Below are 15,305 nucleotides of genomic sequence, written 5' to 3'. Positions count from 1 at the left end.
GCGGCGTGGGAGGTGCGCCAACCCGGGAGGACTGGGTAAGCGCGGCCCGGGGGAGCGTGGGGCATGGGACGTCGAGGAGGGCTTGCCCGACGGTTCTGATGATCCTGGGGTTAGGAAGTGCCGTCAGAAGTGATAACTGACGACTCTGATGCCTGTCTGACCGCGGTCGCGGAAGCCTCAACGCTCGGGTTGAACATCACTGCCACTACGTGCCCTTAACGCTTGTCGCCCTCCCGTGTTCCAGGTGGCACATCCCTTGCAGCGCCTTCAGGCCAGGAGCGGTCTCCCATCCGGAGGTAGGACCCAGTGTGGGCAGGACTACAGCCAACCCCTTCGCTTTTCCGTGTTCGTTAGTCTTAAGTGCAGCGGCATTGGCTGCCCCTTCACGGTTGATGCATTGAGCAGTAGTTGTGCCCCGTTGCACTGCACACGTAGCCTGGTGCTCGAGTGGCAATGGTAGGGGGCGGCTGCTGACCCTGAGCTGTTCTACCGCGGCTGTCACCAGAGGTGAACTCCGTTAAAATGCTTGGTTTAAAGCGGCCAGTGCCCCAGTGGTTCCTCAAGCAATCAGGGCTAAGTTCCAGGTCCCGTTCGGGTTTCCGGAGCGGTGCTGGGGAGCAGGGAGGTGTTGACTGCTCTGATGAAATCATCTATAGGAAGTGCCGTCAGAAGCGATAACTGACGATAACGTTCCTGGCTGACTGCGGTCAACAAGTCCTGCCCGGCTGCCGCTGCCCTGGAGTAGGTTGGTCTGGTTTGGACAGTGACCTTTTCTCGTCTGTTCACCCAGGTTGCACATGAGTGCTGCGGGGTCACCTGTGTGTGATCAGATAAGACCAGCTGCTGAGTAGTGGAGGGAGGAGCACCGGCCTGCCCTTAAGGTTAAGGTAAGCTTCGGTCTGTGGAACAGTTTGCATGGCCGGCCGTTAGATGATGTGACCTTCCAATTAGGTCAGGTAGTGGCACTTCTTTCTGGCTCACCTAATAACCTCTAAAATCTGTCCCAGTTGCCTGTCTGCTGAGATGTAGCTTTCCTCGTCCTTGGAGATGACCGCTTAGGTGTGTGGGGTTAAAGATGGGATGAAATGAGGTTGCAACACCCAGAAAAGCCAGTTAGGACTTACAGACTTCACATGGCTTCATGTACCAAAAAACACCTCCAGTAGGTTCTTAAGGGCTCTGTTAGGATGGGCTGGAATTTGTAGTTGAGGCTCTCATGAGCAAATCTCTTTTCTCTGCCTTTGTTACCTGCTGCCTGTCTAGGGATGCCTCGGTTCATTCCCCTCTGGGTTTTGTGTGCTGAAGAATGGTGATCGGCGGTGTGGAGTTTGAAAGCTCGTGGTGGCTGCAGCTCAGCCCAAGGAGAGGTAAGCTTCCATGGACAAGGACCCCTACCCCGTGGTAGAATGAATAAACGGCCAGTGTTGTTAAAATAGATTCTCAGAAAAAGGCTATCAAATGATGAAATCACCCAAAATAGCTGGAATTACCGGCAGATTGTGTAGTGGTGAATGTATGGTTTCTGAAGATACCTTTTTTACACTGTGAATAACTTGGTTGGAGCAGGAAGTGAGACTGATACTTAGTTTCTTTGCAGGCTGTCTTTGCAGAGAATGGTCAGCCATGCTGCAGCAGGTTCAGAGTCCTGTGGTCACCATCAGTTCGGACTGAAAACCCAGGCTTCAACAGTTGGTGTGGAAACGGTGCTTAAAGTGAACCAACTCTTGTGGCTCTTAATCTTAAAAAAAGAGCCAACAAGGGTGTTTGGCAAACTGTAGGGTAGGCACTGTTGGTGTCATTGAATTCTTGAGTTTTCTAGTAATGTACTACAAATACTGTATTTTTATCTCTCCTACCCAGAAAGCTTCTATACTTTTAAATATTGTATGAATTTGTTCTGTTGGGTGAGGGTCTGAGTTCTTTAAGATGCAAACATATTTCTTCCTGAAACTGATACTTCTGTGCAATTACCACAAACTGCAATAAAGGATGGTCTTTAGTACTGGTTTTTAAAAACGTGTATTTGAAGAAAAAAAGTTGTGGTCACTGCTGTCACATTAGCAGTCAAGGTATTAGCACTTGTCAACTTCTCCAAGGTCAGCCTAAGCTGTTTACCCTCAAACAACTTCAGACTTGAGGGTAACAGTTGCAAAGCACTTGGGGCTGTGTCCTTTTGCATAGCTGCCTACCTTCTGAAGCTCTGCACTGTGCTTCACTGAAACACCCAGGCAGTGGCAGGCAGGGTCCCCATAGTGTGGCTTTATACATAGCCTGTCTTGGTGCCTTCCTGAGTTGGGATCTCACCTACCTGTCACTGGCTAGAGGCCTGACAGGCCATGCTTCTCAACTGTCTGCCGTTTGCCTGTGTTCTGGTCACCACTGTGGACATCTGTAAATTTTCTCAGGTTAAAGGTTGGTCTCCACTCTCCCTGGACTTCAAGACTTTTCCTTGGTTTTAGGGCTTAATGTGCCTAGAAGGGATTTTTAGCTGGTAGTATTAAGGGGGAGATGGGAGAACCATTCAAGAAACCCCCAGTTCATCCCCATCTCCTGGCTGTCTTGCTAGATCTGCCACGAGTTAAGTCTGACCTCATTTTCATGGTTTGGGGTTTATTAGAAGGTTTTTGGGAGTGAGCCTACTATCCCTGATGACTTTCTGGGGGACTCCATAAGCAACAGGAAAAGGTTTTTAAAATCCTTTTCAAGGGACGTACTCTGACTTGGAACACTGAAACCTTAGTGAAGGTCTGGTAGTCTGGGTTGGGTTTTTTGGGTGTATGCCATGTATGTAGGCATCCTGGGATGGTCTGTTGAAGGGTACACAGGGGCTGGTCCCAGGGGCAGGGCCTGGGACCCCAGGGGGAGGTGTGGGATTAAGTGGAGGCTGAGACTGAGAAGTGGTTCCTCAGGGCTTCACAGGGAGGAGATAGACCACCACCTCAGATGGGGACTAGGTTCTTGGAGTCTCTGGGGCCCCTACTCCAGACTGCTGGCCAGGTGTTAGGGCAGAGAAGAAAGGTTCCGTCAGGAAATACTGGGTTAGATGTAGGGCTGAAATCACAATTCCTGCCTGGGGTTAACTTCTAACCCACGGTAGCTCAAGCATTCATCTCCAAACAAGACCACCCACAAATCTGGGGACTTGAGGGCTGCTCGCTCTCAAGCCATACAGGACTGAGCAGGAGCCAAAAGGCAGAGGAGGTGGACAAGAGGGGGAAGGGAGAGGACTGGAGCAGTACTGCACAGCCCCCTTCCCAGATGCTACAGTCTGGCTCCGGTGAGTGTGGTTGCCCAGGCCAGTTTTGGGTGATAACCTGAGGCTGCTGGTGGGGGGCCCCCTAGCCTGCCTCAGTCCTCCTACCCCACCGGGACTCCCTGGTGAGGACCCCCACTTCTGTGTCATGTCTGAACGGTACCTACAGTCTCCCTGCCCTCGTCTTTGGCAGGATCCAGAGGGCCTCCCCCAGGGTCCTCCTGGTCTACTGTCCCATCCCGGGCCTCCTCCCCACTGCAGGGGCCCTCGCCCAGCTCCAGGATGGTGGGGAGGTGGCCCTGCTTCGGGGAACGCTTGCGCAGGCTGAGCAGGAAGGGTTGGGGCAATGAAAAGATGTCCACGTTGTTGCCCAGGTCGATCCACGTGACGTTGGGGAACTTGCTGGGGTCTTTGAGGGTGTCGGTGAGGTCACGCAGCAGGGCCCGGGTTAGCCGGTTGCCGTTGAGCGCCAGCGTGGTGAGGCGGGGCAGCGCGCTGAGCGCAGGCAGCAGCTGCAAGACCATGTCGTCGGTGAGGCCCGTGAAGCCCAGCTCCACGCTGTCCACCTGCTCCCCACAGCGCTGCAGGTAGCTGGTCACCCGCTCCAGGTCCCGGGAGGTCAGCGGGATGCCGGACAGGTCCACGGTGTTGTCTGGAGGGCTCCCAGCCAGGACAGCCTTGAGGCTGCAGGGGAGAAGGGACAAGCCAGGTTCAACCAAGTGGGGCCAGCCTTCTCCCGGAGGCAGCAGTGGCCACCCTGCAGCTCCAGGGACGGGAGAAACCTAAGACCTCTGGTGCTTTGGGGATACCTCGCATCTCAGCTTGGCTGGGCCCAGCTGCCAAGAGCTTGAGGGACCCCAGGGGAAAGGCCCAGAGGCTTCTGCAGTGACTACGGGTACATTCTGGGGCCATAGTACCTGGGTTTACATCTTTTTTTTTTTTTTTTTTTTAAGATTTTATTTATTTATTTGACTGAGTGAGAGATCACAAGTAGGCAGAGAGATGGGGAAGCAGGCTCCCTGTTGAGCAGAGAGCCCAGTGCGGGGCTTGATCCGAGAACCCTGAGATCATGACCTGAGCTGAAGGCAGAGGATTAACCCACTGAGCCACCCAGGCGCCCCAAGGAAACCATTTTAAAACAACTCTTTAACTCACCTGGGTTTGCATCTTAACTCTTCTTCCTGCTGGTGTGAGCTCTGGTCCCTTAACTTCTCTGTGCCTCAGTCACTTACCTGAACAATGGAGCTAAGTACCACAGAATTATTAAGTGAAATAAGGTAACGGATGCCGAGCATTTAGAACAGTGCTCGTGTACCAGAGAGAGGAATGAATATTTGCTGTGGCCATTATGAATCACTTAGACTGAGCTTCCTGCTTCCCCAAGAGCAGCGCTTTGAAGACCCGTCTCGCCCACCTGATGGGGAATCCTTAGGGAGAGCCCCGCAGGGCAGCAGGCAGGGGAGGGCGCAGGGTCTCTGAGCCAGGGGGTGGGGGTGGTGCTGACTCCTGGAGGCTCAGGGCTCTGTACACGCTTTCACTCGCTGCCGTCTGCTACTCCTTGCTCTTCTGTCTTCCTGGACCTTGCTCTGCGGCCAGAGCTCCCCAGTTTCCAGGTACCCCAGGCAAGCCCTGGAACCCCAACAGTGGGAAAGAGAGGAAGGTGGGGGGGGACTCACAGCTTGTTTCAAGAGCATATGTCAGGGGCGCCTGGGTGTCTCAGTGGGTTAGGCCTCTGCTTCCGGCTCAGGTCATGATTTCAGTGTCCTGGGATGGAGCCCCACATCGGGCTCTCCGCTCAGCGGGGAGCCTGCTTCCCCCCCACACGTCTGCCTGCCTTTGCCTACTTGTGATCTCTCTCTATGTCAAATAAAATCTTTAAAAAGAAAAAAAAAAGCATATGTCAATATGAGCAGCCCGAGGATCACGGCTTGGACTTCTTGGCAAAACATGTATCCTTGAGATCTGAAGCTGGAAGGCGGCTTCCGGTCTCATCTTGCCTCTCAGGGTGTGACCTCTAAATGCTTGAAACATTGCCTGCCCTTTGTTCAGGGTAAAATAAGGCACAGACCCATTACACCTGAGAGATAGGGAGCATGTGGTTAACAACCTGGGCCTGGGGTTTGAAACCAGTCCTGCCACTCAGCAGCTTGATGATGGTGGCCAAATGTCAACAGTAATATCCCCTACCCCATTCAATCCTTCAGCAAGTGTTTTTAAACTCCCATTATGTGCCAGGCACTGTCCTAGGCACTGAGGTCCTAGTCGTGGACAAGACAGACATGATCCCTGTTTTTACTCTACCAGGGATGGGGGGGACCAAACAGACAACAAATGAGATGGAAGTGAGAGGAGCTTGGTTGGACATGGCCACTCAGGGAAGGCTTCTCTGAGGACGTAATTCGAGCTGACATTGGAAGAAAAAGTGGGCCCTCAGAAGAGTCTGGTAAAAGTTCCAGCAGAGGGAGGCATGGGCAGAGGCCCTGAGGCATCCGAGCCAGCAGGAAGGCCAGCATGGTTGCAGCGAGGGGAAATGGGAGGCGAGCGACCAGAGAGGGGCCGAGCACCGATCACAGAGGACCCCGTTTGGATCTCATTCAAGTGTGATGTGGGGAGTGAGGCTTTTGAAATGAAGAAAGAACAAAGCAAGTGGCTGTGTTGGGGAGAGAGAAGAGGAGGCTCCTGGATTCCAGGTCACATTTCGAGGTTTTCAATTCTAAAGAACTAGGTCACAGACTCCTCATGGCTTCCAGGTCCCACGGGTCCTCCTGCTCTGCTCTGTCCCCATGCACAGCCTCTGACTTCAGCCCAGCTGGAACCCCATCCTTGACTCTCTCTTCCTCCACCTGGGAAGGAATCCGGCTTTGGAGTGGAAGAGTCCAGAAGAGAAAGAGGAACCAGACCTCTTGTCAGTGAGTGAGGGCAGTCCTGGCCCTGCCCAGTCTAGGGGAAGCACACAAGCCGCTCTGCGCCATGGTCATTTGCAAGAAAGGCAGGGGTGCTCCCTCCAGAAAACCTAACTTCCCGGCTCTCCTTTACTCGCTTCCAGTGGTGCTAGCTATCTCGCCCATGGGTTCTGTGCCCATGTGCCCCAAGCCCCCAGTCTTCAGGGGGCCATAAAACCCTTAGGGCTTCTCACTGCTGCATGGCCCAGGGGCATGGCTAGAGCCTGGGTCCCCCCTAGGAGACATCCAGAAGTGGGGGATCCAGTGGGAGTGCCCACATTCGGCACAGCAGGAATCAGAAACTCCTCATGTCTTCCTCCCCACCCACCCCTTCTGAATGGTGATGTGCCAGCTCCCATCCCGCAGAGCAAGGAGAGCCCCACCGGCAGCTCCCCTCATATCTCATGCCCACCTGGAGTGCCCTCTGGCCACTCTCCCCACCCAACTCTGACTTCTCCTTCAGGCGCCTTCCAGAGCAACCCCTCTGATTCCAGCCCCCCACCCCATCCCGCCCAAGGAGTACTGTGGAGCCCAGCCTGGCGTGGGTTCGCTCTGGGCCGCCCTTGTGGAAGGAGGCCTGGGGAGGGGGCGGGGGCAGGCGGGCAGGTCTGCCCCAGGGGACTGAGACTCACCAGGCCTGCGGCTTCCTCTTCACCAGCCCCCGGTGACGCCTCCACTGGGAGTGGGGGCTCAGGTGGTAGGTCAGCTGCCGGCATAGCTTCTCCATGGCGCCCAGTGCATCGCCTTCCTGCAGAGACAACCACAGGCAGGAGGCCCTGAGTCATAGGCACAGGCCCAAAAGGCCAGGCCCTCCCCTCCGGCTTCCCCTCTCCAAGGGATGAACTGGGGGAGGCTTCCTCCTTCTGGGCCTCCAAGCAGAAAGCAGTTGGTTGCAAACTGACCTGCACATGGCTGTGAATTAGTTGCTATCATGGCAAAATGGAAATTTGCTTAAAACTCTACATTCACAATCTGATAGTTGACCAGAGCTGAGTGCTTAGCCAGTATTCATCATGGTCCCTGCCTCTTCCCAGTGGCCAGGGCCGTTCTGCTCACTCATTTGCTCAACAAAGGTTTACTGAGCACCTCTAGGCGCCAGACAATTGTTCTAGGCAAAAAGAAGAAAGGGAAATATTTTTATGATGGTGCATGTGGGAAAATGTCAAAAGTAGGAAAAGAAACAAGAAAGGAGTATCCAAGTCCTTTCCAGCCCAATTCATTTGTCTACTGTAATCCTAGTCTGGCCCTTCAGCACTTTTTTTTTAAAGACTAAGTTCTACACCCAATGTGGGGCTTGAACCCAAAAACAAGAGTCCCATGCTCTACTGACTGATTGAGATGCAGCAGGCCCATCAGCATTTGAGTTTGAAATCCTGGGTATTAATTTTTTTAAAAGATTTTATTTATTTATTTGACAGAGATCACAAGTAGGCAGAGAGGCAGGCAGAGAGAGAATGGGAAGCAGGCTCCCCGCTGAGCAGAGAGCCCGATGTGGGGCTCAATCCCAGGACCCTGAGACCATGACCTGAGCCAAAGGCAGAGGCTTTAACCTACTGAGCCACCCAGGCGCCCCCAGAAACCCTGGGTATTATGTCCTAAATTGTCTCCCACCAAAGTTCTTAAATTTAAGTCCTAAACCCAGGTATCTCAGACTACAACTGTATGTAGAAATAGGGCCTCACAGAGCAATTCAGTTAAAATGAGGTCATTTGGGGTGGGCCCTAATCCAATGTGACTGGTGTCCTCATGAAAAGGGATTAGGTCACAGACACACACAGAGGAAAGACCACATGAGGACTCTGGAGAAGCCGGTCATCTTCAAGCCAAGAAGAGGAATCAGAAGAAACCAACCCTGCGAACATCTTGATCTTAGACTTGCAGCCTTCACAGCTATGAGGAAATGAATTTCTGTTGTTTAAATGGTATTTTGTTATGGCGGCCCTGACAAATTTACATTGGGTTTAGAGAGATGCTAGAGAGACTCCACCTCTGTCCCAAGGGAAGTCAGCTCAATAGACAGTCACCAAGCCCTGGGGGAGGGGGGCCAAGAGTGAGTGAGGTTCAACCTTGAGCCCATGTCCAGTGCCTGGCACACAGCGGGCACTCAATAAAGGCCAGTGGATGGTTGTTACCATCAACATTCTGCTAATGGAGATGCAGCATATTAAGTTCGTATATGTGCTGCCAAAGCGAGCACGCATATTAAGTTTGTAAGAGCACGGACTCAGAGCCAAACTGTGTGGGTGTGAACCCTTGCTTTGCCACCTCCTCTGTGACCTTGGGCAAGTCACTTGACCTTCAGTCCTCCTCTGTGAAGGGATAATAATGTCCCAATGCACGGGACATTTTGTGAGGATGAAATGAGTCCCCATTTGCACAGGGCTGTGACTATAGCTCAGGACACAGCTAGCTCTCCAGTTATGCTCACTGTGTCAGTCATGTCCCGAACGAGAAGAGTAACGTCGACAGGCAAAACTCTGGCAGGGTAGAGGAAGATGAATCCTCCCTAGGCTCAGATGTGCATTGGGATTTTCAGGGCGGATGGATTCATGATTTTTGCATGGAGAGAGGAAACGAGGCATCCCTGGGTGAGGAGGAATTGTGTGCAACGGTTTGAGGTTGGGGGTGTTATAGGCAGGGGAGCAGGTGACAGTCTGGGGTCACATCTCACCACCTCCACAGTTACCACATTGGTCCAAGCCACTATCATCTGTCAGCTGGTTTGTTGCACACGGACCTTACGCTAGGACTTCATGGAATTCCCACGACACCCCAGAGCGGAACTGCTCTCATTAGCCCCATTTTATAGAGGAGGAAACTGAGGCACAGAGAGCAGCGCTGGAGCTGTTGGAAAGGCAAGAAAAGAAGACCCTGAAGGCAAGAGACGAGAGAGGAGGCAGGAAAGGGGAATGTTGACTATCCAAAGAGGTAAAGCATCTGAGCAGGGATCCAGGAGACAGAGGTTCAAGATGGAAGAGAATCAGTGTAGACAGCACCTCCGGTCTCTGGTTCTCCAAGAACCTCACTTCCTTCTGCCCCAGCCTGCCTGTCTGACAAACGTCACCTGTCGCTTCAGGCGATTACACTCTCAACGTTTGGGTTGCCGTGTTCTGATTCCAGACTTTGTTTCTTGCTAAGCCTCCTCATTCGGTTGTGTGTGATGTGATGGGAAGCCGGAGCCACAGGCAGCGGCTCGATCGGGGGAGAAGAGCAGGATCGTGTTTGCATTTGGGGACTGTCCCTCTGACAGACAGGGTCCGGGGCCAGGTCCATCTGCTTTGTGCAGTTTGGGGCCTCTGTGCTGGGCCTGTGGAAAGCCCTGAAAGTGATGGAAACTGAACAGTGCCAAGGATGGAGAGGGTGTGGGCAGGGCGGGGATGAGGAAGGATCCAGGTTTTGGGCTTAGGTCCTGGGTAGAAGGCAAGGGGCTCCAGGAGAGAAGGGGATGAGAAAGCAAGACGGGGGGAATGAGCGCTCACTCGGTACCACATGGAGTCTGAGGGTATCTGTGAGTCCCTCCTGGGAGATGTAACTGGATTTATGTGGCTGTGGCTCAAGACACACTCATCAGCCTCTGATTTACCCTCCAGCTGTGGAATGAGGTGAGGCGGAAAGCAAGGGGCAGGGGGAGGACACATCAGACTGGAAGGGATGGAGAAGGCACAGTGTAGCCATGGGCACCATGGCTTCTCCTCCAATAAGGAGGCCTTGGCCAGAAGAGGCGCACGGAGGGGAGGTCATGGTGGGGGCCCTGGTGAAGGCCAACTCTGGAGGCCAAATGGAGGATGGGAGGCGACAGCAGAGACGGCGCCTTGAGAGCTGTAGTTCTTCCCTTGGGGTCCTTACATCCTGGAATTACCAAGGGGCTTTAAAAAACCCTGCCTGGGCCACCCCCAGCAGGAGTGGGCAGCTTGCATGCAGAGATTTTTTTTTTTTTTAAAAGCTCCATATATGATTCCTGTGTCGCCAAGGTGGAAAAGGACCGGGGCAAACTTTCAGAGGGGCAGGGCTGGGGATGGATTGGGTGGTCGGTCTGGCATCACTCCTGGGACCACCCCAAAGCCAGAACATTGCCACTCTCCCGCGGCACCTGCTCCACAGATGAGCACCGAGCTCCAAAGCTTCGGCTGCTCCTTCAAACACTTCCGTGGGGGGTGGGGGTGGGGTGTCAGCCTCTGGGCCTGAGCCACTGGGCAGAGAAAGGAAGAAACAAAGAGGAAAAGGCGGCAAAGCAGCCGCCGCAGTGCGCCGGCGCTGCCACAAGGGGGCAGCTGTGTGCAAGGCGCCGCAATGGGCTGATCGCGCGTCGCGGTTCCCCGCCCGGGAGACTGAGCAAGCCTGTTTCCTCACCAACAAGGACAACAGATACGGTCACCTCACAGGCGATTTGAGACTCAGCGTGGGCTGGTGTCCTCATAGAAGGGAGAGCTCGCTTCCGTCTGCTTGGGCTACATAAACAGCCGCTAACATTAACCGCGCGTCTACTAGGTTAGGCGTCGACTCTGCGCCGTGCGCGCACGAGCTCACGACGGTCCTGTAACTCACAAGGATCCTATGAAACGGGGGCTACTATCAACCCCACTTTACAAAGGAGGGAATTGAGGCATAAAGAAGCTGACTAGACAGGGAAGCCCCACAACGTGTAAAATGGAACGAGGACGCAAAGCCCGGCTCCGGGGTTGGCATCCTTCCCAACCTGCCCTCCCGCCCTGCGCTGCCCTCCTGGGGATAAATCATTTGCTTAGGTGGGCTCAAGGTGTTTCATTTGTACCCGCAAAAGTCTTAAGCAAGCCCATCTAGTCCCAGTCCAGGTCTCCCTCCCGCGGAGAAGAGGACAAAGCAGGACAGACTCAAAACTGGAGAAGGAGAGGGTGGGGAAGGCAGGGGCTGGAAGGGGAGGGAGGAGGCAGAGGAGGAGAAAGTGTCGTTCCCGCGTGGTTTCCAGCAACAGCAGCCACGCGCCCCTTGTGCAACCTTGGCCGAGGAGTGTGACCACCGGCCCCACAAGTTACCCGGTCCGTGCGCCCCGCACCCAGCGCTCCGCGGGCTGCGGGCCCCTCTCTGCTCCTCAAAGTGGTGAGGCCCCGCAGCCCCTTTGTGCAACCAGACCCCATCCCACGCTGCAGCTGATTGGTCCAGAAGCGGGCACTGGCGGAGCGCAGCCAATCAGCTCTTTCCTGGCGACGAGACGCACACCCCCGCTGCTCCCAGGGCCGGACACCGACCTGTAGACTCGCAGCCCCCCGGAATGGAGAGTGAGGCCCGGGGGAGCCCAGAGGAGGGGTGGAGAGATGTCTGCACAGCGTGTCGTCTGTACTTCTAGCCCCTCCTTACAAGCTTGGCTGTCTTTGGGCCCCACGAAAGCCCTCGGTATCAGGACAAATTATTTTCCTAGCTTGAGGCACCAAAAAGCCCTCGTCACCCACACCTGGGGCTCAAAGGCAGTTTGTGGAATTAATTCTGCAGCTCTTCCTGCCACCCAAGAAAGGAAGGAGAGGGGCAAGATGCAAGTCTTAGGTAGCTGGGCATTGCAGGGTGGAGCGAGGGTCCCGAAGCACTGGGGCCCCCTATTGCCTCTGACCGGGGCCGGGGGGCTGGAGAGGACCCTGAGGGACTCTGGCTGACTTGTCAGGAAGAATGCTCAAGGCAGACCGCAGTCCCCTCCAGGAGGGGCCACAGCACCCGACGCTGCTCCACCTGTCGCCTGTCCGATGGGGGCTCCCATCCGCCATCTTGGCTTCCCCAGTCCCCCAAACAAGCACAGCCCTCCACTAGCCCCGGCCAACGGCTTCCCTCACTCATTCTTTTTTTTTTTTTTTTTTTTTAAAGATTTTATTTATTTGACAGATCACAAGTAGGCAGGGGAGGGGCGGGAAGCATGCGCCCCGCTGAGCAGAGAGCCAGATGCGGGCTCGATCCCAGGACCCCGGGATCATGACCTGAGCCGAAGGCAGAGGCTTAACCCACTGAGCCACCCAGGCGCCCCCCCTCACTCATTTATAAACTCATTCTTCAGCTATTGACCGTCCTTCCTCCCACAAGCTGGATCCTGCTCCGGATATGGGGAGACTTGAGCGCTATAGACAGCATCGCGGGGCCTCCTGCCCGGACTTCCAGTTGGGTTCAGCTAATGAGAGTGATTGGAGTGAGACCAGAGAGCAGGAGGAAGGATCCTTCCTACTCTCGTTCCCTCCCAGCTTCAGCATGTGAGGCAGCCAGACACCAAGAGCGCCCCATAGACCCTGGCCTCCTGTCACCGCCCCCTCCTGTCGTGTCCTGCTCTGCATCAGGGTTGATCTGGGTGATGCATAGAATGTGGCAAGGTCATAAGAGATACTGTGGTGTCTGCCTTGTTCTTTTCTCGGATCACCTGCTCTGGGCTAAGCCAGCTGCCGTTGAGAGAAAACTCAAGCGGTTCTATGGAAAGACGCATGTGGCAAGAAACTGAAGCCTCCTGCCACCAGCCAAAGAGTGGGCCAGCTCGGAAGGGGGCCTGCCTGTGGATCCTTGGAGCCCTGGCCACTGTCTGGAGGGACCCCAAGCTAGAATTACCTAGTCACACAGTAGAGACTGCCCAGGGATAAAGGCCGACCGTTTAAAGCGTGGAGTTCTGGGGTCATCTGACACACGGCAATAGAAGACACAGCACCATCCTGGGAAGGGAGCTCTCATGGCTCTGGTCACAGCTTGTACTAAGCCCTGCCTGATGCAAGATGTCACTGCGAACAAGACAGATGCCATCTCCTCCCCCTTCGCAATACCACTGTTCTCACGGGGGCTGGCCAACCGTGTGTCAGGCGACAAAGAGACAAGCCAGATAACTTGGGAGACCAGTGAGAGAAATGAAGCCCTCAACAGGACACGGGGCGACCGGGGGAGCCGTGTCAATGACGAGGCTGGTCACAGAAGGTTCTGGAGAGGCTGAGTCTGAATGGAGGAGCTGGGGAGCCCAGGCAGAGGTGGAGGCAGCAAGGTCCTGGAGGCAGGAGAGATCTGGTTGCTCCAGGAGCTGAGAGGAGGCCCAGGTGGCCCAAGCTGCTGAGTGAGCGGAGTGGAGAGAATGATACAGGAGATGTGGGTGGGGGGCCACGGATGGGGGTTGGGTTTTAGTGAAAGTAGGACACCAGCCCACGTGGGAGGTTTCTCAGCAAGGTTCTTGGGGGATCCACATTGATTTTGACCTTGCACATTGCTCCCTGGCTGCTCCCAGAGCACAGAGGGCTGGGAGGCACGACGGGATGTGCAGGGCTGGCACCGGGGCCCAGGGGAGGAAGGAGTGTCTAAACTTGCCTGCGACATGATCTGTGCTGGTGGTGTGATGGTTTGGGTGCGGGAGGGGTGGTGACTCATGGACACCCAGGCAGAAATGTCCAAGAGGTGGGTGACTTTTGAGTTGGAAGCTGGGCTGTGGATGAATCAACACACAGTCATGGGCGAGATGGGGTTTTGCCTGTCCCCTCCTTCTCGGGGCACACACAGACTCACCCCCATCTAGGGCGTAGGCCCATATCCAGGTGGGACACCAGACGGGGCTTTGGGTAGGCTGGGACTCATTCAAGGGGGGTCGTCTTAGTTGTAGGGTTAGTGGTCTGGTGGTCCCTCACCGAGACTGGACAAGGAAGGGCTATTTCCTTTGTCCCACATCACCGTTGAGGGAGGCGGCCCCTTGAGGTTGATGGTTTTGACATCTCTGATCTGAAGTTCTCAGATGAAAGATCTAAGAACAGAAGTCCTGGCCAGCCCCGAGCCAGCTCACATTTTGGGGTGAGTGCACTCAGCGGCTGCCCTTATCACCAGCTTTGGGGCCCCAGAGCCAGGACCTTCAGCTCTGGCCTCAACCACAACCAGGAGAGTCCTTCCAAAGGGCCTCTCCGGCCACATGGCCTTGGGTATGGCTAGGGGAACCAGCCAGGACCCGGGGCCTCCGACCGGGCTGACACCCCTGACTTGCTCTGGAAATCAGGAAATCCCAGGCCGTCCCCTTGTTCTCCAAGACTCTGAGCCCAATCCCTGCCTCAGTGTCCCTGCCTCAGTGTCCCACCACAGACCTATTGGGTCTGAGCACCCTGCTTGGCCGTGACTAGGGACAGCTTAGCTTTTGGGTAGAGGGTCCTGCCAGGCACACTCTGGAGAGAATCAGTTCACTGAACCCTGCCCCCCAGCTATGGCTCTACAGGGGACAGTATTGTTATGCACCTTTGGAGTTGAGGAAAACACAGGTCAGCTAAAGAAGTGGCCTGAGAAAGCTACCCCGTGATGGGGGAAGGTGGGGGGGGTGGGAGATGGGGAGTGGAGGGGGTTGGGGGGTTGGGCGGCAATGTTTGTGTCCCCCACCCCACAACTCGTAGGTTGAACCCCATACCCGGATGATGGTGTCTGGAGGTAGGACCTTTAGGAGGGGAAGTAGGATTAGATGAGGTCATGAGGGTTGGAAGAAGAAAACAGCCAGCTGGCTTGCTTTCTGCCAACATGAAGCCACAATGAGAAGGTGGCCGTCCGCAAACTGGGAAGAGGGCTCTCGCCAGAACTGGACCTTGCCGGCACCCTGATCTTGGACTTCTGGCTTCCAGAACTGTGAGCAATACCATTCTGTTGATTCTAAGCCACCCAGTCAGGGGCAATGTGTTGTAGGGGCCTGAGCTCAGAGCCCCCCAGGTACAGCCCTTGTACTCCCCACCAGACGGAGGGGACAGGTCTCAGCCCAGAGCCCCTTAGGGCACCTCCCGTGTCCTGTGATTTGCATGGGCGGTTACCCACCTGCAAACCCTCCTCCTCCGGCCCAGATGCAGCCCCACAAGTCCCCCCGGCCCCACCCTGAGCACTGGGAGCATAGGGGTCGGGTGCCTGAGCACCAGCCTGCAACCAACCCAGAACTGAGTCCAATCACACCTGCGTCCCTTTTAGCAGACTGCTTCATTACCTGACTTTGGTCTTCCTCAACTCCAAAATGGGCATAAAAATAACATCCCTCCTATTGAGCTGTTCCAAGTGCCCTGTGATCGGTCACCCTGTCACCTGCGGGCATCTGAATTTATGTTCCAGAAAAGGCAGAGAGAGGTCTGGCACCTGCAAGGCCTCGGACAGACCCTGCTCACAGCTTCCCCAGGCTG

At 55.1% G+C, this 15,305-nt stretch overlaps 1 protein-coding gene, 1 long non-coding RNA gene and 3 other non-coding genes across 5 annotated transcripts in view; 4 read left to right on the top strand and 1 right to left on the bottom strand.

The window, feature by feature from the left end:
- Nucleotides 1-91: 91 nt before the first annotated feature.
- LOC116578602 lies at nucleotides 92-162 on the top strand. The gene has a single exon (XR_004280969.1). It is a non-coding gene; the product is annotated as a small nucleolar RNA SNORD49 (small nucleolar RNA).
- A 155-nt stretch (nucleotides 163-317) lies between these two features.
- On the top strand, nucleotides 318-1,709 carry LOC116577561. The gene is made up of 3 exons (XR_004280537.1): nucleotides 318-887; nucleotides 1,264-1,367; nucleotides 1,598-1,709. It is a non-coding gene; the product is annotated as an uncharacterized LOC116577561 (long non-coding RNA).
- LOC116578601 lies at nucleotides 634-703 on the top strand. Its single transcript, XR_004280968.1, has one exon. It is a non-coding gene; the product is annotated as a small nucleolar RNA SNORD49 (small nucleolar RNA).
- On the top strand, nucleotides 1,457-1,528 carry LOC116578617. Its single transcript, XR_004280984.1, has one exon. It is a non-coding gene; the product is annotated as a small nucleolar RNA SNORD65 (small nucleolar RNA).
- Nucleotides 1,710-2,740: 1,031 nt separating the features above from the next.
- LRRC75A (leucine rich repeat containing 75A) overlaps nucleotides 2,741-15,305 on the bottom strand; it is a 41,854-nt gene continuing 29,289 nt past the window's right edge. Inside the window, exons 3-4 of the mRNA XM_032320957.1 lie at nucleotides 6,828-6,943; nucleotides 2,741-3,937 (exon numbers count right to left, since the gene is read on the bottom strand). Of these exons, the coding sequence (XP_032176848.1) occupies nucleotides 3,400-3,937; nucleotides 6,828-6,943 (654 nt within the window). The 3' untranslated portion in view covers nucleotides 2,741-3,399. The remainder of the gene's footprint in view (nucleotides 3,938-6,827; nucleotides 6,944-15,305) is intronic.

This window comes from Mustela erminea, chromosome 18 (genome assembly GCF_009829155.1).
Source record: "Mustela erminea isolate mMusErm1 chromosome 18, mMusErm1.Pri, whole genome shotgun sequence".
Taxonomy (NCBI): domain Eukaryota; kingdom Metazoa; phylum Chordata; class Mammalia; order Carnivora; family Mustelidae; genus Mustela; species Mustela erminea.
The sequence above is the reverse complement of the archived record's forward strand: the minus strand, read 5'-3'. Positions and strand labels throughout refer to the sequence as shown.